Raw genomic sequence first — 26,452 nt, 5'->3', positions numbered from 1 at the left:
TATTACATAAAATACAAACTGATCTTTATTTACAGATAATTGGAAAAATCGTGATTGAATTTATGTGGTGTTCAAATAAGTCACATTTATCTGTTGCAACACACAGTAGAAATACTCTGTATATATTGTTTTAAGTTAAAAGAATAATGTATATTTTTATATGCCTCTATGTATTAAAATATCCTTTTATTTCTTTCTGAATGCAATTGTTATTGCTATAGGGGTGTATTCAATGCCGCGGCGAGTGGCCAGCGAGGGGGTTAAACAGCGAGGATTGCAGAAAACCAGCGATCCTCGCTGTTTAACCCCCGCGCCGGCTGCTCGCTCTATTCAATGTTCTGGTGAAATCCTCGCCGTCACAGGACGGCGAGAATTCCCCAAAACAGTGAGACCCGCGGCTAATACTGAGAACCCGCTGTATTTAGCCGCGAGTCTCGCTGGTTCTGGAGCCGCATACGCCAATTCCCCCTCACTCAAAAAATGGAGCGAGGGGAAATCGGCGTATGAGGGGGCTCCGTTGAATACTGTCAGGGTGAGTAGTGACAGCGAGCAGGAAGCTCTGCTCGCTGTCACCACTCGCCCACAGCATTGAATACCCCTAATAGTATCCTTATTATAGGATAGAAATAATTAACAAATTTTTAGATCACGTTGCATTACATTTTTTTATAGTTTGGCTAAATGTGCTATTATCTTTAAACATATCTATATTAACAGGTGTTCTAAAATATATTTATATAGAACAAGACAAGGCATCAATGGTGTATTAAAAACATACACGTATACGGCAGACAATGTTTCAGGACCATATTGGTCCTTTTGTCAAGACATAGATGTCAAATACATTTCAGCAGTTTCAACAAGCATAACAAGCATTTTGTGTATATATAATAAAATGTGTGTGTGTGTTTTGTGTGTGTTCAGTCAGGTTGCTATAAGCAGCATTTCAAAGTGTGAGGTGATCAGCGCAGATTATATTGATTTCATTTAAATTGATTCTTACACCAAAATTCATTCCTTTTCTCACTTTGGAGGTTATTCTGGTTGGTGTGTAAATTTCCGAATTCTTTCTGAGCGGTCCGCACGCCACGCTGTGCGGACATGGTACGAAGAAACGCCCACCGGTCCTCCGCATTCGGACGGACTCACACTTTAAGAAGAGGGAGTGTTTACGAACGACATCCAAACCTTGCGTGTGTGGTGGACACACACATATTCTGCACGGTCTTACCACGTCAGAACGGACGGGAACATGGCCGTACGCACCGATGCGGTGTATTTCCGCAAAACATATTACTATCATCGGAACTCATACATCACACACATGACACACTTATGCAATTAGGCTACCTCATTAAAAAGGGATTGTTTATAAATTTATATTTTGATCCCCAAATGTGTGCTGTTATTGGTAAATGTAAAAGTGACATGTATATTTATATTAGTGATAGCAAGTTCTGTCCATTGCTTGCAGTGTAAATGTGTGTAACAAATGCAGCCGTGCTTTCAGCATAGATTTGTGTGTTTAGTAATGGTCCATTTAAGCTGCAAGGTTTCCAACTGAAGCAATGAAAAGAGTGTAATTAATGAGTAATGAGTAGAGGAGTGGATTGTATTGTGTTCAGGTGACATTGGTTCATGTGCGGGAGTACTAATTGGGCGATCCGAATGGCTAGCGCATGACCGAGTGGTGTCCGCAAAGAAATACTTGCTTATGGACACCGCATATTTCTTGCCTTTTGGTTCGTTTGCAGTCGGTGTTCAGTCCGAATGCACGCCTACCAGAATTAGTGCACTCCCTCGTGTACGCCCATGTTAACGCTCAGTTTAGCCCACTTTGAAACTACGCCCCTGTGTACTTCCGAATGACGCCCATAATACGCCCATATCTCCCGAGTGAATGCGGTGCACATTTCTGTACGGTATTAGTGAGAACAAGTACGGAGACCTTGCGTGGCACATGCGCATAGCGTTGCCTACGCATGCGCAGGCGGCTAAAAATGCCATCCGAAAGAATTCTGAAAATTACGCATCGACCAGAATAAGGCCCTTTATTATTTAAACTACAGTATGTAATTCAGTACTTAGTATTGCTTTATGTCACACATGGGGAACCTTTTGGCCTTTCAGCTGAACTACACATCCCAGCATGCCTTGCTACGGTTTTGCCATTTGGCCATGCTAAAACTATTGAAGGGCATGCTGGGATGTGTAGTTCAACAACAGCTGGAGGGCAAAGGTTTCCCATCCCTGCTTTATGTAACTGGATTTGAGACTTTTTAGTGCAACATATTTTTTTTTTATTAAAGCACAGCAAAGGAAATGAGGTGGACACAGATATCCAGAGATAAAACAATAATAATTACAGACAGGTCTGTCCTATAAATGTCAAAAGAAAAAAATGTACTTACAGTAGATTTTATATTGAACTCAATATCGCAGCCAAAAAAGCACAAGTGAAATCAATAAAAACCAAGAAGATCTTTATCCACAATACTCCTAGTACCTGTAGAGGGAAAAGGGAGAAAACAGAGTACAGTAGGAAAGAGTTCCATAGAAAAGAGTGGAGTTGTCCGAGTTGGATGTTAAATCCTGTCGATGGCAGAAACTGAGACAAAACAAAGAAGAGTGAAAGCCTTGCCGTAGCGGGGGTAAATTATTTCAATGGACCACAATTGCCTGCAGGTCTGGGCCAACCTAAGGCACCTGAGAAACTGAGCGGGGATGGAAGAAAGGATGTCCTAAAAGGCCAAATCTTTGAAATACATCCATTAGTCACCATCTGAAGAAGTCAATATAGCATCCATTTCAATATAAATGTCTATTTTATTAAACCTACATTGTGCTTTTGGAGGAGCGCAATTGTAGAGGAATAATGGATTTGATTTAGCAGTGTTATTCTGATGGGACAATAGGGACATCCTATATTGCGACGTGCCAACAGGCGGTATTTCATGCTCTACCATCCACTAGGGCGTGGTGGGAGAATAAAATAGTGTGCCTATCGCAGCGGTGAACTTTAACCAGTGTCCATGTCGACTGTGTCGACATTCGGGTAAAAAAAACAGTGAAAATTCCCATGTCGACCTTTTAACCGTCAACCTAATGACCGGTTGACCTAAAGCCATGTCAACCTAGAACCATGTCGACCTAGAACCATGTTGACCTATCCCCATGTCGACCTAATGCTTGTCGACCAACTTACTGTAGACCAAATGATCCCATTCCCCAATAACAGGATATACTGTAGTGACTCGTCCCTAACTAACCTGAACCGATCTCACTAACTGGCCCCTCCCATTCCACCTACCACCTATTCTACATAAAAGAGGATAATATACAAATGGACTGGGGCAGTGAACTTGTAATCTTAATTAAAAAAAAGAACAGGCTGGGTGTTTATAATGAAAACAATTAACAAAACAGTGTTTTCACTTAGTCTTATTATATAAAAGGATCATTATACCAGCAGACATGCAGCACAGGAGCTGAAAATATTAGTCCGCCAAGCCTCTGTTAGCAATAGAGGTATATATAGAATCATACCTCCTTCGCAAATCCAGGAACATATATATAAAAATGTAAATACTGTAAATTCCAGATACAGACAAAAATGGAGTTCCGGAGAGTAGAGTGTTCCGGTATAGGTACATAGCAGTTATCCAGATGAGGCCTTCGAATAGTAAGCAAAACATCAGTAGACAACGCTCCAGGATAGGATAAAATCAGAAAATTGTGGAATCAACATAGGAGGCGCCAGATGATATCTCATTGCAGCTGGATAGGTCCAGAAGAGCTGTGGACTCAGACAGTGCACAAGGTTTATACTGTCAGTAAAAAATACTTAAAGTCTGCGATTCCACTCGGATGGAGCAGGGTGCCTAGTAGTATCACCTCCTACAAATACAGTAAACAACAATAAAAAAGCAGGAACCTCGCACTTCCTATTGGGGTATCCTAAGGCTTATTTAGGAAGATAAATTCTATAATAAAGTTATTTTTCCTCCTTTTGAGGCCTCCTTCAGAGTTCACACCTGAAAAATAAAACAGAGGATTTCATGGTGCAGATTTCCAGTACATTCAATTATAGTAATTTCAGGAAGTGTATATGTACCCGTACCGTTTATACGCCTGTCCATAGGCCAAAGATTATAGCATCCGGCCGGATGGAGAAAAGCTATTAAGCTTATAAAACCGTTTTGGTACAATATTATTTTTAGATGAATGTAGTCATTTTTTAGTTTTATTAATAAAGTGGATTCGGAATGTACTAATTACAGATATAAGATAGGAATTCTATACAGTGTTAGGTCCTCCCACACGGGAAGAAGAAATTGATGGGAGGTCCTTTATATAGTATAAATATGTACACCAGAAGGTTACCTCCACACACCCTGAGGAAGACTTACAAGTTGAAACGCATTGGTGGTTTGGAGGTACCTGGGACCATTTATCTGGAACCTGACACAGGGACTACTTTTGGAGACTTATGCGGTGGTCCCCCCGGGTTGTGACATCAGACCCCTCATATGCTTCTTGATTAGCCTTTTTAGTGAAAGGCCCTATATGGTACCAGGCTTTACTTTGTTTTTTTAAGTTTATGTTTTAATATGTGTGTGAATAAATGTTCTTTTTACACGTTGAGTCTGTTCCCCATGCATTTATATTTTTGATGTGAACTGGAGAATCGTATTGAAAGAGTCAAGTTCAAAAGTGTGACCTCCGATCTATGCTATAATTAGACTTAAGGGAAGGCCTGTAAATGGTACGGGTACATATACACTTCCTGAAATTACTATAATTGAATGTACTGGAAATCTGCACCATGAAATCCTCTCTGTTTTAATTTTGAAGTGTGAACTCTGAAGGAGGACTCAAAAGGAGGAAAAATAACTTTATTATAGAATTTATCTTCCTAAATAAGCCTTAGGATACTCCAATAGGAAGCGAAAGGTTCCTGTTTTTTATTGTAGTGTAAAAGGCATATTAGAAGGATATGATAACTCGACAAAGACAGATCCAAGTTTGGCGACAATCCTCTGGGTGGAAGCAGCAATCGCCCTTAGCAATACATTTAGGTGATTAGCCATAATAGCAGTAGTAAACAGTATAATGTCCCAATAACAAGGTGGTGGCTAGCACACCACCCAGGCTAACCAGCTATTAGGTAGATAGGATGGGATATCCGGTAAACTCTCAGGCCACCAAAGTCTGTAGTCAGTGCAGAATAAAAGAGCACTGTCCCCAGGGTTCACAAACATATAAAAGGCCTCAGAATACAGAGATCCAGCAAAGAAAAGGGTAGCCAAGTGGAGATTGGTGGAGACAGGCGTATGCCGCAGTCCCCAGAGAGCCCACCTGATGCAGTGCAACTGGAGCTGAACGGAGGACACAGAAGGGCAATCCCCAAGTAAGGGGCCAGCATGCAGTCTATCATGAATGTGCCCAGACACAATGGAGTAGGAGCAGATCATAAAAATAATCTCATCAGGAGATGTAGCGGGTGCAGCTGGAGAAGTGCGCCACAGTACAGCACCCTCCAAGATGACACCCGGACACCAGCCCACTGGAGCAGGCCAGGAGTCCCCCCACGACTCAGTAGGTCTCCCTCGGCGGCGCCGAAGCTCGCACCGACTGCACAAGGAGATCAGGGGTGAGTACAGATAGGGCAGGGTATGCTAAAACTCCTGGAAACAGGGTATATAGCCCGGATTTTTGCTGAGCTCACTCACCCCACCACCGCTCACCCCTATTATTCTAATATAGTAACCATATAGGCCTATTTTGGCAGCTGATAGCATTATGTGTATCATTATATGCATAAATAACCTTTTTTAAATTGTAATGCATTTCAAATTCTTACCAGTTAAAAAACAACTGTGATGTTAATGGCAGACACTTTATTAGTATTGTTTTTAGTTTTCTCCAGACATAAAAAACATCTAGCAAAAAGATTAGGAGTAGTAGAACTACTGTTGATTTAATGGATCACAAAAAAAAACCCAGAAGATGTTACCTTTGGGTGATGAAGCATCAAACAAGCTAGCTCTATACTGCAACTTCAAAGAGGAAGATATGACTTCTGTTGAAGAGCAGGACCGTGTCCGTGGTACCCATCTGAAATCAGGTTCAGCATGGTAAATCACTGTTCACTGCAAAAGCTGCTAAAAGCTGCCATGATGCATCTTGTACACATCAAACTAATTACAGTATATCTATATACAGTGTCTTGAGCCTTTGAGGCATATTTATTAACAGCCTCTTTTACTAAAATAATGTGAAAAAAGTGTCTTCACTTAAATATAAGGCTTTCTTGTGGAAAAACAGTTTTGAACTCTTTAGTTCAAATTTTTGTTAGTAAATAGATCGCATTTGACTTACTTATAATGGTAAATGTAATCTGGCCAAATTTACAAATAAAAAACACCACAGGAAGCCCTGTGATAATAATGCATGGAAGAAGTCCTAAAGAGTGCGGTACGCTGGGAGATTTATATGACATATTTAGACCTGCACCTGGGCAGCTGGAAGTGAGTGGTGGGTACCGGCACATCGCAGCATGTATATATATATATATATATATATATATAAATAAATATAGAAAGGGTAGGTAGTGGCACTCATGGGTCAGACACCTTGCCTTTTGAGGCTTGATAACGGTAATAAACCGAAACGTTGCCAGACCGAGGTGTCTGTTTCTTTCATTGCTGTGGAGACCTATGAGTACCACTGCCTACCCTTTCTACATTATTGTGCAGGAGCACATGAGGAGGCACTGGGGCAAATACTCATCTGCTGGTTGACCAGAGGAGTGCCTATACAACCCATACTATATATATATATATATAAATAACAAAACCAAATGAATCAGTGCTCATGGAGTTAATCAAATGAGATTCTTGCTCAGGTGCCTTCCTAGATGGGACCAAGGTCCTTTAGATATGAATCCAACGGGTGGCACTCTGAGACAATCTTATCGTGGTGAATGTGAAGTTTTTAATGGCAACGTATTGGGGTCGGTGCCCCGTGTTGTGAGGCTTGAGAAAGGGGCACATACCCCGAAATGTTGCCACCCGTTCTTGGATAATTGTACAGCATGATATGATATTTTGTTTGTACAATTTGTTTTTATTGAGGTGAAGTCAGTACAACATACAAATAGCCAAGAAAGACCTATAACAGGTTAGAATACAGTATAGCAATACAAATAAAATAAGAAGATGTTTAGTTTAGTGCCAACAGAGATTAGGGCATTTATACAGTATAATATCAAACAATAGTGGATAAGAGAAGAAAAGGCAAAGAAGAAGAGAAAAACCATAGGAAGGGTGAAAAGAGGAAGAAAATAAGAAATAGGTGGGGGAAGGGAGTTGACCATGTGAATCATATTGCCATAGGAGAGGAATGTCTAAACCAGGGGTGGCCAAACCTGTCCTCAAGATCTATCAACAGTTCATGTTTTTCAGGCAACCTGTGGATCTAAAGTAGGAATGACTGCAGTATATTTGAAAATGTGATGTTTAGTAATGACTACAGCTGTACACCAGTTAGGTGATTTGGAAAACGTGGACCATTGGTAGATCTCGAGGACCGGTTTTGCCACCTCTGGTGTAAACCATAGTCAGGTGTTTCTTTAAAGGCTAACCAGCTGTAATATGGCAATTTTTATGTTGCAAATGCATGAAGTCCACTGAAATGGACATGTTTATAAGCCTGAAGACGAATAAAAATATTTAAAAAAAATTGCATTAGGTTATCATAATTTATGTATGAAAGGGTTAATGTCATTCCACACAATGTTTTTCTTTTACCGGAAAGTTTTACCTTTTCATTAGAAAGCTAAAGATACTGTGGGCTGCAGAATATAATTTAAATCATAAGCTCCAGGATGCTTGGAGCACAGCTCGCATTCAGTAACATTAGCTTTGATGTGCTTAAAATGAATCCAACAGTGAAGATTGATCACAGAAAACAGGAGAGTTTCTCAAATCAACTTTTTGAAGTTTAGGGATATGCAAATTATTTGAGAAGTGCATTGTTCGCCAGTATGTGTGCAAGTGGTAGATTCTCCTGAGACATTTTATTTTCCATTTTATTTAATATGCTGTTTTCTATTTAAATTTAAGTCCTGGAGATACCGTATAGACTTTTCAAATAATTCTTAAAGTCTGCATAACTACTATACATTTTAAAGATCTATTGTGAAAATGTAATTAAGGTGGGAACTGGAGCAAATGTTAGCTGCCACTGAAACATCATCTGCCTATTGATCCCTATGAAGCCTCACCAAAATATGCTAACAAATCCACGCTCCAGTTTTGGAATATACACAGATAGGACGAAATAGCCTACATGCTGATATTGTGGTAGTTTACCTGAACTTGCAGATTACATTTACCCAATTCTGTACTATACAGTCAAATCCGATATTCCAAAAATAAATGAAGACACAAACAATATTGCTGTCTCAATATAGTGCAAGAAGCAATGTGCTTGGCTCCATCTGGTATGTCTGCACAATTGAAGTCAATAGAACGTGAATCACATGCTTCAATAAAGGGAAGGACATGTTTCTAATCTTCAGGAAGACCACCACCTTAGCCTACAACTGCTGACTCTTCACACATAGGGCAGTATTCAATGTGAATAATCGCAATGTGCAGCGAATCCTGTTTACGATTCGCTGCTCAGTTGCTGTGTTTCGGAGGGCTAGAGCATTCGCTGCCAGCACTCCCTGTCACCGTATTCAATGCTGCAGGGGCTCGCTGCCCCTGACAGTGAATTTTAACCACGCAGAAAGCTGGGGGACGATGGCAGGCAGGGAGATGGAAGCCTCCCTGCCTGCGCTGGACACTGTGGGGCAGAAGCAGGGCACCCAGGGACACAAGCAGCAGAAGCTGCCCCACCCGGGAGAGCTGGCAGGGGACTGGGGTAGGGAGCCGCTGCACTGCTCCTGCTCGGCATATGTAATGAGCGGGAGCAGTGAATATATGAAATATATGATAATATGTAAATATATATTCATGTGCAGTAAGTACATGAAATAAAATGGCATGTCCCTTCACAGAAAAAAAATACAGATTTTTTTACACCAAATATTAATAATAAAAAAAACCTTTATTTTAAAGGATCACAGTTCAGTTTACTATAAAAATATGGCGATTGCTACACTGTGACACACGGCAAAAATCACTTAGAAAGCAATTCGCCATCTGATCATTGAATACACACACAGCGAATCACATTGAAAAACCACAGCAAATTACGGCACCTATCAGACGGCGTATTGTCCGTCATTCACTGTTCGCCATCGGCTAATAATGCATGTTGATTTGGGCGAATCAGTTTTTCAGTAAAAAGCTTCACCTTAGAGCACGAAAATAGCACACATTCGCCATAGAACATGGCGAATCATCCCCATTGAATACTGCCCATAGAGGGAAATTTATTAAAATAGGAGTTCTATTTCTCATTGGAAGTTGCTATGGGCAACCAATAAGAATCTACTTCTTATTTTTTTAGTACCTTCTAGAAAATAATAGATAGTATCTGATGTGAAATAGAACAGTAAATGTCCCCCATACTGTCCAGTTCAGAACAGCATTCCTCGTATATTTTGCGTTTTATTCAAACATAAGATAAAAATACACTCTGTTTACGAAGAAGCCTAGTGCATGTGAAAATGCAGCACCTTCTACAGTAGGCAAATAACATAGGGCAGTATTCAATGAGAAAAATTCGCCCTGTTTTATGGCAAATTTGTGCTTTTTTCGCCTTGGACGGAGCATTTTGCTCTCCAAAAGCGAGCAAGCCTATTCAATGTGAAATATTCGCCATCTTTCTAAGTGATTTTCGCCGTCTCTCTCCGTGTAGCAATTCTCCATCTTTTCATGGAGAGCTGGAATGTGAACTTTTAAACTAAAAGGTTTTTTTTTTTTAATTTTGGTGTAAAAAAATCAGGATTTTTTTTCTGTGAAGGGGCATGTTATTTTTATTCATGTGCTTATAGCACATGAATATATATTTAATTAAAAAAATATATTTTTTTAAATTTTTTTTTTTTACACAGAGCAGCCAGCAGGGGGCCGGAGCGCTTGAGCCGCTCATTAGATATTCATATATTCACTGCATCAGATCATTACATATGCACGATCGGGTGCAGTGAATACTGGGTCCCCCGCTGGCTATAGGGAGGGGGGCAGCTTGTGCTGCCTCGGTCCCGGGGAGCCCACCTCCCCTCCACATATGTTCTGGGGCAGCCAGGGAGACTTTAATCTCCCTTGCTGCCACCGTCCCAAGGCTCCCTGCCAGCTCCCTGCCGCGGACGCTCGTCCGCTGCAGAGGTAAAGACTCGCCGCGAGTGGCGGCGAGTCTTAACCACATTGAATAGAGGGAGCAGGAGTGGCAGCGAGCCCTCCGGAACAGGGCGAGTGCATGGCGATTTCATTTGAATACTTTCATTTCATTTGAATTTCATTGAATACTGCCCATAGTGTGACATTGCTTAGTATTTATCCCATCAGTTGCACAATGGTTAAAGATTTATATTGGTACCAATGCATTGCTGCGTTGTCTACATTGGGAAAATAGCAATGTGTCATTACCAAATATTCCTTTAGTTGCATAGCAGTTAAAGCAGGATGATTGTTTTGGGTTTTAACTTAATAATCAGAGAATTTTTGTGTGTATATTTTTTTTTTTAGATGTTGACATGAGTATGGACTCAATGAACTGTCAGGAACAGCCACATCCAGCAGGTAACACAAACCCCAGTTTTTCTCATTTCCAGCTTAAGGGCTTCCTTTTTTATTTTGTTAAATATATCCTGAAGTGTTGCAGGTGTGTAGGACCGTAAACATATTTGTAGAAATACTATGGTAAGCTCCCCTAAAAAAACAATATTCCATTATGTTCAGTCTAGGGGGAGATTCTCTAAAAAGCCCTTCGCCGCCCATCGCAATTATAATTATCGCATATGTTCTAACACATGCGATAATTATAGCAAAGGACAGCTCTTAACGCAAGGCCACTGGAGGGCGGTACCGCCGGCCACTGGAGGGCGGTACTGAGCCGCCGAGGTACCAGAAAGCATCCCATCCCGCCCGGCGTGAATCAACGCTGCCCCCCACGCGCGCCGCCGGCTCCCTGCTGGGGGGATTCAGCGAGGATGGAGAGGACGATTGGGACTCGCAGCACCCGGAAGCTGCATATCAGCTACAGCAGGTACAGCGCTCCGGGGGGGTGTGGGCGCCCGCCACAGTATCGCCCGCAACCCCCCCCCCCATGCTGTAGTAAGTGTCGACCCCACGGCACATTTTTTTTTGCCTGGGGCGGGGGCTTTTGCCTGGGGCTGGCACCGGCCCTGCGTGCGGGGCGGCGGTGGGATGCGGTAGAAGCCCATTGGCTTCTATGGGGCATCGCTGCGGTAACCCTTACCGAAGCGTGGCGAGCGCAGCGAGCCCGCGTGGGGCGGCAGTATGCACCCTCTGACCTTTTCATACCCCCACTATACACATCGGCGTGGAGTTGATTTTATTTAATGTGGCGAGCGCAGCGAGGCGAACCCTGATAGGGGATGCGGAATAGGAGCCCAAAGCGTGGCGAGTGCAGCGAGCCCCACAAGGGGACGCGGATTACTTAACATGTATTCTGCGTTGCCTCGCAGGGCTCGCTGCACTCGCCACGCTTCGGGCTCGTATTCCGCGTCCCCTCGCGGGGCTCGCTGCGCTCGCCATGCTTCGGGCTCGGTGGCTCGCTGCGCTTGCCACACTAAATAAAATCAACTCCACGCCGACGTGGATAGTGGGGGTATGAAAAGGTCGGAGGACGCGTACCGCCGCCCCTCGCGGGCTCAACGCGCTCGCCACGCTTCGGGTTGCCGTTGATCGTGGCGTTAACAATAGGTGGGCATTTCACAATGGTTCCAATGTAAAATCGGGTCTCAGGGACCATTTAACATTGGTTCCAATGTAAAAATCGGGTTGAATAGGACGCATCGCATGCGATGCGACCGATTTTTCGGACCCAATGTCAAAATCGGGCGCCCAGATATTACACAAGTACCGAAGATTGTGATTTGATTTTGAATGAGGAAAACAACATAGTGGTGTTTACAATTTATATAGAAAACTACAATTACTCAATAACTATTTGGAAACTATTCTCTTTTGTGTATGACACATCATTAAATGATTGTATTGTGTATAAATATGTTAATGCAATTTTAGAATTTACTACTAACACTGTCAAGTCAAATCTTTATGCTTTCCTTAGATAGTACACCCAGGAACTGATAGAGGGGAGTGGGGCTCAGGTTCAAAGTACTAGCCTGTGAGCGTAGACTAGTTAATGCTGTTATCACTTATCATGCCCTTTTGCATGCTACTCAGAGCATAGTGGATTCTGCATGAGAGGGTTGCCATGCCTCCAGCACCTGTGGCCCAGCTAATATCTCAGATGTTGAGTGTCAGAGTGTCAGATTGGGTCATGTCGAACCCCCCAGGGAAATGCAGTGGCAGGGGCCAAAGGTTAAATTTGTATCCAGCCACCACAGAGGGACTTGGCCATCAATTAAAAGACCATAGTCATACTGTAAAGAACATGCTCTTTTTATAAAGGAGGAAAACATGGGTGTGTCAGGACTCAACCGTACCCTACATTCACCAAATAACTGACCATCTAGTACAGTAATAATGTAGAATTTGAGATCACAATCTGAAATCTAACCCCTAGAAGAAAGTAGGTTTTCCTGTGGGCTAGTCTGACCCTGCATTTGGCCAGTATATGCATGATGTATACCTGATGCAAATTGGGTGTGGTATAGCGGCCTGACAAGGATTCCGATAGTCAGTATACCAACATCAGAATCCCAACTGCCGGTTTTCCATCAGGGGGAGGCAAGTGCTTTGAAGCCCCTTGCCGGCTTGCCGCACTAGCAACACTGCAAGCTCAGTGGCTCACTGCACTCACCACAGGTTCCTTTCTCCCTCTATGGGTGTCGTGGACCCACATGAGGGAGAATAGCTCCTGTAAGTTGGAATCCCGACTGTCAGGCATTTAAAAGTCAGGATTTCGATGTCGGTGTACTGACCGTCGGAATCCCGAATGACGGGAGGTCACCCGGCACCCATGCAAATTAGTGTTGCACATCTTGAACTGCATCCAACTCTGCATATACATGTAATTACATTATATTACTGGTCTGTGGTCATCCTGACATTATAAACCAAAGTGGACAAATTTTGAATCAGTGTGTGCTTCTTTGACACAGAGTTTTTTCCTATGCATATTTGGAGATCAAGTATGTCTACCTCTAAATGAGCCTATTTAACTATATAATTTAAGGATTTAAGGTTTAGAGGTGCCCAAAATACTGAATGAGTGTCATACAGTACTATTAGCTGCTGCTTCTCTATTGCGATGATGGCCTATGGAAGTATGGGGCTGTGCTATGATGTCATACTGTAGCTTAGCATCACCTTCCCAGTGTTACAGAAACAGAAGATGCACCTTATACGAGGTGGGGCAATACCTTTGCCTATAATGCCTTTCATAGATCTGACAATCTGGTGTGTTTGTGAAACTTTTGTTTTGTGCTGAATCTCACCATAAATACTAAAATAATTTAAAGACTGTACTACACTATCCTAATACTATCATACTTTGCAGGCACTTACCGACTATTTTTTTTTTTCAGATCTCAGTGTCTCCTCTTTAAAGAGAGTATTGGAGACCGACTTGCACGTTGGTGTTTACCAACACAGTAAGGCGGAGGATGGGTCTCAGTCAGAGGGCATGAAGGAGGTGGATAGTCAATGTGAGGATAGCAATGGTAAGTGAGCAACCTTGTGTCTCACTGTGTAACTCTTGTAAAATATTTGTTTAGCTAGCATAACACAAAATACCTGCACCCAGATTATTATGCCTGCACAGATGGCATTATAATGCCGTTCTACATCAAGCCCTTATCACAAGAGTGAACTTTTCCTTTATGATAAATAAGTTATATCTGTGTTTTTCACACCTCAGCTGAAGTGATGATATATATATATATATATATATATATATATATATACTATATATATATATATATATATATATATATAGATATATATCTATATATCTATCTATCTATATATATATATATATATATATATATATATCTTCCCCAATAGAGGTATAGTGCCAATAGATTAACGACAATCCATGTGTTCCAATGTTTTTCACAATAAAACAAATGAAGAATTCTTCTCAGTAATGCTTTTATTAAAATCCTCAATGGAAATGCCAAATGTTCCAACGCGCTTCGTCTAAAAAGACTTCATCAGGGGCACATTTAACAATCTTTTCATGAAGATGAAAAAAATCTCTCCAACATTAGATTTATTGACTTCCTACGTCCTTGAGTGGAATCTTTAGTATTCCTAATATTTGACAGGTGATGTTCAGGCCCGGTGGCCAGTGTGCTGAGTTTAATTCAAAAGGATTAAAAACGGACCCTAAGGGTAAACGGTGGCTATATAGTATATATTATTATAACTAATAAAAGGTAAATTTTAAATTTTAAGTCGTACAATTATTCTGAGGTGCACCACTACCAAGACAAATCTGTTCTCTCTCTCCAATCCTACTTGTTAAACCTTGTCCAGTGGTAGCACACCCCCATGGAATATACGTGAATACCTGAACCATATCCCACGGGGGGGCCTCCTTCCTACAAGTCATTAATACAGAAAACTATCCCGTGCGATTGACCTACCAAAACTCTGTATATGGGCACCTTAACAAGGGCCTGTAAATGCACATTTACATTGGGCACCCTATACGAAGATTCTTTTGAATGTAATTAACCAAAGTCTGTATCACCTGAGAACTATAACTTGTAATATCCATGTCCACATCTGGCAGCTGTTATAGGAATAGCATGTTTGTATTACATGACATAATGAGACACTATCAATAACAAATGTTCTACTGTTCTGTTTGTCTCAACCATCGTCTGATTTTGATGAATTTAGTTAATTTTCTTTTTTTTTGTGATTTTGTTTTTACTTTAGAATGTGTAGTTAATGCCCAATTTTACTTTGAATAAATAAGCACTCATCAAAATTTCAGTGTGGTATGCATTGAGGTATGTGTATTACCCCTTCACCTACTGTACAGAATTTATGTACTGAAAGGCATAGGAAATGCATAAGGCCCATTTGATTCAAAACACTGCATTAGCGTTTTCCCCCTCATTTTGTACGTATTTATCTTAAACTAAATTAGACAGCTCCTGACCTAAGAAATTAGAAAGTCTCCACTTTGCCTCAATACATTTAACTAGAGATTTCACCATTTGTGTGCACTGGGCTTCAGTGAGAAATTTAATTTTAATGATTAGGCCTGGTCAGCAACCTTGTTATCTTAAATGCATTTTTACCAAACTGACAAGAGTTTTAAAGAATGATGAGATTGACAAGAATTTAAAAAAGCTCTTACTGCAATCCCCCTATGCAAGCAACAAAGAAAGTATGTTGGTTGTACATCTCCACTGTGTAGCACTATGGACTGTGTTGGCTCCTTTAACCCCTTACCGCCGCAGCCTGTTTTTGCCTTCCTGACAGAGCCCTTTTTTTCAAATCTGACATGTATCACTTTATGTGGGGATAACTTTTTATTGCTTTTACTTATCCCAGTGATTTTGAGATTGTTTTCTCGTGACACATTGTACTTTAAGTTAGTGGTAAATTTTGGTCGATACAGTCTGTGTTTATTTGTGAAAAATACCAAAATGTCGTAAAAAAATTGAAAATTTTGCAATTTGCAAAATGTTAAATTTTCTGCTTGTGAGACAAATAATCATACCACTCAAAATAGTTAATAACTAACAAAGACCATATGTCTACTTTATGTTTCCATCATTATTTCAACCTCCTTTTAATTTTTTTGGACACTAGGAGGCTTAAAATATGAATAGCAAATTCTCAAATTTTCAAGAAAATTTCAAACACTGATTTTTTTAGGGACCAGTTCAGTTCTGATGTGACTTTAAGGGACTTGTATGTGAGACACCCCCATAAATGATGCCATTTCAAAAACTGCACCCCTCACAGTATTCAAAACAGCATTTTGGAAGTTTGTTAACCCTTTAGGTGTTTCACAGGAATTAAAACAAAGTGTAGGTGAAATTTCAAAATTTCATTTTTTTAGCAGATTTTCAATTTTAATACATTTTTCTAAGGAACACAGTAGATTTTACTAGAGAAATGTGACTAAAATTTGATTCCCCCAATTCTTTTGTTTTCATAAATATCCTATATGTGGCCCTAGTGTGCACGTTGACCAAACCACAGGCTTCATAATAGAAGGAGCACCTACTTGATTTTGGAGCCTCCTTTTTATGAGATTATTTTTTAGGCACCATGTAGGTTTCTAGGCACCATAAGATGCTAAAAGTTAGGAACCTCCCCCACAAGTGACCCCATTTTGCAAACTACACCCCTCAGGGAATTCATCTAGGGGTATAGTGTACATTTCAAACCCCCAGGGGTTTCACCAATATTGGTACAACTGGGCTGTGAAAATTAAAAATTACATTTTTTTACACAAAAATGCAGTTCTGGCTCAAAATTTTTCATTTTCACAAGGAATGAAGGAGACAAAGCACCCCAAAATCTGTGCCGCAATTTCTCCCGAGTACGGCAATGCCTCATATGTGACCAAAAAATACCATTTGGGTGCATGGCAGGACTCAGAAGGGAAGGAGTGATATTTGGATTTTGCAGCACAGATTCTGGTGGAATAAATGGTGGGTGCTATGTCGCATTAGCAAGACCCCCGAAGCACGGTGAAATGATGAACCTAATAATCCATAGATGTGTGGTATATTTTAAAACACTCCTTCATACATAGGCCGGGTTTGTCGGGGCAAGTTTCACAGTGGAAAATAGTTTGCTTTCTTATTCCCTTTTTATAGTAAACTTTGCACCTTTTTTGTGTCCTGCCCTTTTTTCCAGTGGAGGGGATTTCGTTAGGAAAATGCTGCCCTGATACAATACGGGGGCCAGTACTAGAAGTACTGGGGCCAGTACTAGAAGTACTGGGGCCCTCTGCCTGCTGGTTCCCAAATATTAGGCCCTTTATGACTTCCTCTTGAAAGTGCATAAATGTCCCCGTCTGGCTGGTAGAACGGAATAGTACGTAAGCGTTATACAGTGCCATCTGGATGATATACACGGCCAGCTTCTTATACCATATTTTTGTTTTCCGCAGGGCACTGTACGGCTTCAGTACCTGATCTGAAAGATCCACTCCGCCCATGTACTTATTGTAATCTAGGATACAAATAGGTTTTGAGGTGTGGGACGGAGGTGGTACTGTCTCCGTGAATTGTTGTCAGTATAAGGACATCCCTCTTGTCCTTATATTTGACCAACAACATATTTTCGGTGGATTGTGCCCTGCTTTCACCCTTTCTCAGTAATTGGGCAACGTGCGTTTTTGGGAGGCCTCTTTGGTTCTTGCGCACAGTACCGCAAGCTGCTGTACCTCTTGAACCAAGGGCCTTAAACAGGGGGATGCTGGTGTAAAAGTTATCCACATAGAGGTGATAACCCTTATCCAGGAAGGGGTGCACTAAATCCCAGACAATCTTTCCACTAACACCTACGAGGGAGGGGGGGCATTCTGCCGGTTCAATTCTTGTGTCCTTCCCTTCATATACCCTAAACCTGTGGGTGTACCCTGAGGTACTTTCGCACAGGTTATACATTTTTATGCCATACCTTGCCCTCTTATTGGGAAGGTACTGGCGGAATTTAACCCTTCCTTTAAAATGTATAAGTGACTCGTCTACACAAATGAATTTTTCAGGGATGTACATCTCAGCAAATTTGGCGCTGAAATGATCAATGACCGGCCTGACTTTGAATAGCCGGTCAAAGGTGGGATCATCTCTGGGTGGGCACTGTGCATTATCGTTGTAATGCAAAAATTTAAGGATCGTCTCAAAACGAATCCGGGTCATGGCCATACGATGAAGTGGGGTGCTGTACAGAACATCTGTACTCCAATATTGTCTAATTTCTGGCTTTTTAACTATGCCCATATGTAACACCAGACCCCAAAACGTCATCATCTCTACTGCATCTACAGGGGTCCACCTAGCAAATGATGACGTGGGGTTTTGAGCAATAAACTGCTGGGCATATAAATTACTTTGGTCCACCATTAAATTTATAAAATCATCAGAGAAAAATATTTTGAAAAAGTCAATTTCTTTGAGGCCTGTAGTATCAAATTGGATTGCTGGGTTGGTCAAAAACTCAGGAACCTGGGGCTCAAAATTGTCTGGTGGTGGGGTCCATACGGGATCAATCATTTGGGGGGGGGGTCTCAGCTGCTCTACGGGGGCGTCTTTGAGGGGGTCCCTCATCACTAGAGGAGGAAGAGGAGCTTAAGACGAATGCAAATTCATCGCTTACATCACTGGCTGTGTCAGTGTCAGAGGCAATAAGGGCATATGCCTCCTCCGCTGAAAACAGTCTTTTGGATGATTGGGACATTTTTATTATTTTTGTGTTTGTGTAAGTGTAGTGTTTCAACACGTGTATAGTGTAGGGGGGGTACAAACTTTATTTCAACACGGGGGGTATGTAGTGTGTATGTAGTGCAGCAGCTTCAAGGCAGCTTTTGGTACTACCTTGAAGGGGTTAAAAGAAAAAAAAAATGCTCCTGCGCCAAAAATTGAGCACAGATGTTGGTCAGTAACGTCCGTCACAGATCAGCGCCCAAAGGCAACAGGAATTTGATCCCAAAAAATAAATAAAATTTTTTTAAAAAATTGCTGATCAGTAATGCGACACTGATTAGCAGTGAGGGGCAGCAGGCGCACAACTTTTGGTGCAACCTGACATGGTATAAATATAAAAAAAAAACTGCACCCCCAAAAAGTTGCTGATCAGTTAATTTATACTGATCAGCACAAAAGGGGGGCAGCAGGGGGCAGCAGAGACAAAATTATATTACACAATGACGCTGCAGCAGCAGCAGCACAACAACCAGGAAGCACCAACAACCAGGAAGCACCAGCAGCAGGCAGCACGGATGCCACCACACCACCAACGCTGATCAGGTCAGTATAAGAGGACAGATGGGCACGGAGACCGCTCTGCACGCTGTTCCTGACCGGAATGGCGGCTGCAGGGCTGTCTCCGTTATTTTCTCTGAGGTGTAATGGCTGTGATTGGTCCGTCGGTCCGACGGACCAATCACAGCCTTGGGGGCAGGTGGGGTGAGGTGGGGTGACCACCAGTGACCCCTTTACACCCGGTGGTGATTGGTGCTGTACTTAACAGCACCAATCACCACCGATCCCTGTGTTACCGAGCGCCGTTATTCGCCGGTACACAGAAAACGCTGCAATTGGCTGTTCACATTTGAACAGCCAATCGCAGCGATCGCCGATGGGGGGGGGGGCATCGCTGCCCCCCCTGGGCAATGAGGGAAGATGTCTGCTATCAGGGACAGCAGCCATCTCCCCTCTGTCACCGCGTCTATAGACGCGGTGACACTTTAAATGCATGACGTACATTTATGCCATGCGTCGGGAAGTACATCCCGACCATGACGTAAATGTACGTCAAATGTCGGGAAGGGGTAAATAAGACAGAAAGTATTCTGTACATCTTCTTCCATAAACACAACATGCACACACACACACACACACACACACACACACACAATATACATATTCCGTTTAGCTCGGCACGCCGATTCAATTTTAAATGCTGTATTTAGCCAGGTGCCTTCCTCAGAGTTATTGTATAAATGCAGGTAAATAGGCGGCACTCATGGTCTTTGTAATTCAGGGATACAGAAACTCACAACATGTTGCTTAAATGAATTTAAGCAATGTGTTGGGTGTTTCTGTATCACTGAATTTTTTGTAATTCAATTTCAAGTTGACATGAGTGCCGCCTATTTACTCCATTACAGACAAAATACCAGCTGCCTGCTTCTTCTCTAGATAGTTCTTGAATATTTTGGAGGTGTACTTTGGGTCACTGTCCTGTTGGGAGAAAATTGGCTCCAATCAAGCGCTGTCCACAGCATGGCGTTGCAAAATTTAGTGATAGTCTTCCTTATTCAAAGTCCCTTTTACCTGAAGGGAATGTTCAGTTTCTAGGCAATTTCTCGTCTTCATTTCATAGAACAAGAATAGACTAACATGAAAGTTCTCTTTTTCTGGCCATTTTGAGAGTATAATCAAACCCACAAATGTGATGCTCCAGACACTTAACTAGCTCAAAAGAAGGCCAGTGTTATAGCTTCTCTATTGCAAACCTGTTTTCAGCTGCGTTAATATAATTGTACAAGGGTTTTCTAATTATCCATTAGTCTTCTAATGCGATTAGCAAACACAATGGGCCATTAGAGCGATGGAGTCCAATGTACCACTGGAGTGATGGTTGCTGGAAATGAGCCTCTATACACCTATGTTGATATTCCTTTAAAAAACAGACGTTTGCAGCTAGTATAGTCATTAATCACATAACAATGTATAGAGTGTATTTCTGATTAATTTAATGATACCTTCATTGAAAAAACTGTGCTTTTCTTTCAAAAATAAGGACATTCCTAAGTGAACCCAAACTTTTGAACAATAGCATATGTATAATATCTATCCTATCTATCTATCTATCTATCTATCTATCTATCTATCTACACAGCAATGGAAGGAGAGGCACTAGTATATTGCTGTATCTCACAATACAGCTACTATACCAGTGGCGTAGCTACAGGGGTCGCAGCGGTCGCAGATGACCGGGTCCCTGAGCCAGGGGGGCCCAACCCCGCAACTGTCCGGCCGTCCTGGAAGAGGGAAGCGAACAGGACGCACCCGTTCCCAGTGCTGCTTTGCGGGCCCGCGTGCGTCGCGCTGACGTCACGCGGCAAGGGGTCCCCTTCCTATTGGCTGCCTGCGGCTGGGGACGGGACACGGTGGCCGTATCTGAGCTGTGATTGGCTGCAGCGGCTCCGGATCCCCCTGATGCTGCAGATAGAGCGGTGTCCGGTGTGTTAGAGGAAGGACAGTCGCCGCAGCCGCGCTGCGTATTCGCGTGTGTGCCGCCGCCTACACGTAAGTCTCCTGCTCTGTTGTAGTATCGGCTCCAACCTCCCCCTCCCTCTCCCTCCGCTTCCGCCCATCACACAGCACGTCGGCGCCCGACACAGCCTGGGCTGAGCCAGCTGATGCAGCATAGCGGAGTGGAGTAGGCTGCCAGGAGCAGGACCGCCCGGCGCCCTGTATCGGACTACAGTGAGTCCTGTCAGGCTTTTGAGTTTATGTGAAAAATTGCTAAAACTGCTGGGATGCGTAGTTCCACTGTTACAGTGGAACTACATGTCCCTGCATGCCCTGTCACAGTTTTAGAAATCCATTATCTAAAATCTGTGGCAGGGCATGCTGGGACGTGTAGTTCCACAACAGCACTGACTCCAGTCCTGTCAGGCTTGTCAGCTTTTATTTTCTTGGGGTTTCTTGTTGTATGTAGGGGGGCCCCAAGCTGACCTTTCGCACCAGGGCCCATGAACCCTTAGCTACGCCCCTGTACTATACCATATCAAAGACTGAGTTCCCTTTTTAATAAATAGTTCCTGGGTGCTCAGGGAGATTAATAATTATGCATGTGCTCATACTAATATATAATACTCTGAGGGGTGGTTCCCACAAGGCTTAAATATGTATGTGTTACCGGGATCCAATGTGTCGTGTACCAACACCAGGCCTCTGACCACCGCAGGAGCCTGCTGTGTGGAGTTGAAACTCCCGGCGGTACACAAGACAGAGTTGTAGCCCAGTAACACAGACATATGTGAGCCTTGTGGTAACCAGCTCACAGAGTATATTATATTGGTATTTGCACACTTATTAATGGGGTTTGCTGACGATCATTTGATATATTAAAGATTTAGTTGCCCCCTCTCTGCTTATTTTTTTAACATATATATATATATATACACACACACACACCTAAAACAATTAATTCACTAAAGAGTATGAAGAATAGTCAGATAAAATTATTATTTTACAATACTACTTGACCGAGGGTGTCAACTTTCCCTAATAGCGTAAATTATTTGCCTGCACTGTTCTTGCAGCATCTTCTCTTCCGGCCACAAGCCACTCGCAGCTCCTTATCCTCATCTACTGTTGGTGTGGCATTTTTCATACATTACCACCCACTTCGTGCAGGTTGCCACAGCAGCAGCCCCTATCTTGGGTGTCCTAGATTAGAAGTTTGGTCTACTGTGCCTACAATGCCTTCTAATGAGTAAAAACCTTTAAAAACAAGTATATTGTTTTGCCACAAAACCACGCATAGCAGATTTCTGAAAAATGTCAGCCTATCAGCACTTCTGCAATAACATAGCCATGGCATATGTGATATTTTCATTACTATAATGACTGGGCAGTTTTGTATAAAAGAAATTGCTACCTAATTATTTATTGAATACGTTATCCTTCTTGCAACCAAAGCAATAAATATATTTTTATGGGACAAAAGTTGCTTCATCTAGCCCCATTTTACACAATGAAGTACATTTATAGCCACACTTAAATCAATGTCATTGAAGTAGGATGAAGTGCCTCTGTGCCTCTGATTCAGAGATGTAGGCAAATACATTTGCAGTTGCCGGAATTTATATTGAGAACCGCGCCAGTTTCATTGCAGATTCCAGCGGCTGAGTATGAAGAAACAGCATCTATCACCGATCAGTTTATTAACAAAGTTCTGAGTAGCCCTATGGTAGTGCAGCATGACCGCAAGAGGTAAGACTCTGGAAACATTGCTGTTGCATACAGGATTGCAGTTGCAGCCTCAAACATACTCCCACAATGGTCATGTCACGCTTGCATTTTTGCTGAGACTCTCCATTATTACCCTCAAATGCTCCATTACTATGTGAGTGCCATCGTAATACAAGTGCAAGTGCATCTTGGACACATGCGCATGATAACCGATAATCACTTAATTGTGGGTGTGCATACATCTCTGAATCAGCCAAGTGTCCTTTCTCTTGTGATTTCATTAAAGTATGCATAAGGGTCTGTACTTGGGCAAGAGCTCTCAGCCATAATCCTCAATTTCCTTCAAGAGTTCAGGTTTGTGGATTTCATGTGCTTTATCAGTAATAATCCCATCTGTTCCCAAAAACATGGCCTGTTAGTGATACAGTATATGAGGATAGTGGTTGAGAACCAGTGTGTTATTGGTAAACTGATAAGTCATAATCAAAGGTTTTTCAAAAAGTATTAGTGGGCTGTCCATTTGTTGTGATTAGCAGGGTGCATCCAGCAAATAAGGAGTGCTAAGCAATTAGAGACTGTGGCGACTGGTTTCAACCACAGGGAATATGCTCTATGTGCGGAGCACCGGCCGCACCACCCTAGTTACAGCCCTGGGTGAGAATTACAAGCCCCATCATTCTCTTATAGCTTAAATCTGTCAGCATGCTGGTACTTGTCATGTCACAATACCTTTTGACAAGACACTACTGAACTAACACTAAAACTATGCAACCATTTTTTGTAGTACAGTTGGAAATTTTATGTTATGTATTGAACATTGCTATGAAGATTATGAACTGAACTTGACAAGTTGAAATGTCTCCATTTACTTGCTGGTTTTAACACTTTTTTATGGTAAACCTGTTACCAGAAATATTATTCGCTAGTGGTAAAGTAACTGCAGGTATTTTTTCCACTGTAATGTAAAACTCCAGCTGCAGCAGACCTGTGTGGAAGGGTTATAAGCAGATCTGAGTCACAGACTGCAGCCCAGTCTCAGGATGTGGTAATTACCTTGTTGTGGCAACTTTGAGTTCTCATCAGGCTGCTTACATATTAATTGTGTCCCGGGAACGTCAGCCAGTCAAGGAGATTGATGTTTGTGGGTTTTTTCTTGTTGAAGTACTCTGGCTGGATTAAAATAGAGTTCTGGTTTGAAAAATGTATAATCCTTTTACTGAAATAATGTTTCATGTATTGTCCTCTGTGTGAACTGAGATGGTTAACCAGTGTATATTTTTGCGGTAGTTATATTATTTTTATATATGCCATAAAGGAAAACAAAAGCACATATTAGGCCATTAACCTGACTACACCAAACATATATCTCTTTGCTTATCTCAAAATATATCTCCACCTGACCTCTCCACCTGACCTCTCCAATCTGCACAAGATCTGCGTCTCTCATCCACACTCATTACTAGATCCCATTCACAATTGCAGGACTTTATTCGGGTAGCACCCACCCTATGTAATGCCCTTCCATGCACAAAAAGACTCTCCTCTAGCTTCCAAACTTTCAAATGATCCCTGAAAACTTGTCAGGCAAGCTTATAATATTCTGGAATCCCCATTTATCCTCCATTAGCAGTCATTTCTAATTGCATCCCATCAGAACTGTCTTGCAATCTGGTGGGACTGCCATGCTATGGAATCCTATCCGTATGTATCCCTCCTATTATCCCTATAGACTGTAAGCTTGCGAGCAGGTCCCTCCTACCTCTGTCAGCTTGTTACTAACCAGTTTGTTGTATCACTGTTTTCAATTGTAAAGCGCAACGGAATATGCTGCGCTATATAAGAAACTGTACAAGAAACTGTAAATAAATAAAAGTAGACTAGAGAGGCAGTATTCAGGAAGGTAATTGAAATGTGTTTATTTTTTTATCACAGAGGCCAGACTATGAGGTACAGGAGTTAGGATTTATACAGAAATGTGTTCTCTTCAAGTCATTCGATTCAAGCTTTTCGTTCCATCTTATTGTGGGCTTCAGTTCCTTCCCCTGCCTTCCTCTCACAATCCTCTCACAATCCACTTGTGCTCCCGTGTCTTCATGGTGTATATCTTTCACTATCGATGGTGTGTTCCTATTAATTGTGAAATATATCTGCTTCTATCTTGGGTGTGCTTTTGTCACTTTGTGTTGCCCATCAATATTGCAGTTGTTCTCCTGTCATTTCTGAATGAATGTCTGTCACTATCCTGGGTGTTCACCGGTCACTTCCCAGTGTATGTCTATCACTATCCTGAGTGTTCTGCTGTCACTTCTCCGTATACAATATGTCCATCACTATAATGAATGTATGTTCTCCTGTCACTTCTAAGTATATGTCCATCACTATCCTAGGTTCTATCATTTCTCGGTGTATGCTTAACACGATTCTGAGTGTGCTTCTGTCACTTCTCATTATTCTGTGGCGTTTAAAAGTTTGTGAACCCTTCAGAATTTTCTATCCTATCTTTCTAAAACTACCCCAGATTTTCTCAAGTCCTAAAGGTAGATAAAGCAAACCAAATCAAACAAATTAGACACAAAAAAAGTGTCATTCTCATTTTGTTTTATTGAGGAAAATGATGTAAAATATATATATATATATCTGCGAGTGGCAAAAGTATGTGATCCTTTGCTTTTAGTATCTGGTATGACACTCTTGTGCAACAATAACAGCATCTAAACATTTCAGCTTGGAGCAATTTTACCCCATTCCTCCATACAAAACAGATTTAACACTATTATGTAGGTGGGTTTACTCCCATGGACTGCTCACATTGAATACTGCCCTTTATGTCCTTTTGCAACATTTCAATTAGATTAAGGTCAGGACACAGCAGCATATAAGCCCCATACACATGGGACGATTTCAGCATGAATCGGCAGGGATATGGTAGCTGAGGTATCCGGAGGCTCCCGTGACCAGCCCTGAAGTGATCGCAGGTTGCTCCTGCGACCAGCGGCTTCCCATGGCGGCTTCACGGCGACCAGCGGCTTCCCCCGGCAGAATGTCTAATTTTCTTCAGCAACCATTGCTGGTCACTGATGAAAACAGGACACTCACCAATGGCTCTGTGTGTACAGAGCTTTAGCGCTGACTCTTCAGTAGCAGCAGGGATGATAAGGTATATAAATGATACAGATGTCGTCTTATGAATTAAAAAGCACACCTGTGCTTTCTCAGATCTGCTGCATGCATCCAAAGACACAGAATTGGATTACCATCATAGTCATCCGGCATTTGAGCATTTCTAAGGTTACTCACAATGCTCACCACTACGTTGCCTAAGTGAATCTGCATCGGAAGACTTTGCCACTGGCCTTTGCAAGACGGTGACCCTTTTTTTTTTTAACTGGTCCCTCTCCCCACTCCCAAATGACTGCAGATTGACAATCACATGTTTTTGGAGATTCATTCCTAGCTTTAGGTTTCATTGCATAGGAACTTTCCCTAAGATAAGTCATTTTTGGATGGATTTTAAATATATTAAATGACACAGCAATACAGCTCAGGGAAGCTTACCTAAGCTTGACTTTCACTATGAATACAGACCATGAAAATGGTGCATCCTTCTATTTTATGCAGGAGGTGTCAGAAAAGTTATATTCCCGTTTCAAATCA

At 42.0% G+C, this 26,452-nt stretch overlaps 1 protein-coding gene across 2 annotated transcripts in view; it reads left to right on the top strand.

The window, feature by feature from the left end:
* The window catches only part of IKZF3 (IKAROS family zinc finger 3), an 83,608-nt gene that overhangs the window by 20,752 nt on the left and 36,404 nt on the right, over nucleotides 1-26,452 (top strand). For both annotated transcript variants that reach the window (XM_083147220.1, XM_083147219.1), the window contains exons 2-3: nucleotides 10,704-10,757; nucleotides 13,697-13,831. In XM_083147220.1, the coding sequence (XP_083003346.1) occupies nucleotides 10,704-10,757; nucleotides 13,697-13,831 (189 nt within the window). The remainder of the gene's footprint in view (nucleotides 1-10,703; nucleotides 10,758-13,696; nucleotides 13,832-26,452) is intronic.

The sequence above is a fragment of the Crinia signifera genome, chromosome 6, assembly GCF_055691185.1.
Source record: "Crinia signifera chromosome 6, ASM5569118v1, whole genome shotgun sequence".
Classification (NCBI taxonomy): Eukaryota; Metazoa; Chordata; class Amphibia; order Anura; family Myobatrachidae; genus Crinia; species Crinia signifera.
The sequence above is the reverse complement of the archived record's forward strand: the minus strand, read 5'-3'. Positions and strand labels throughout refer to the sequence as shown.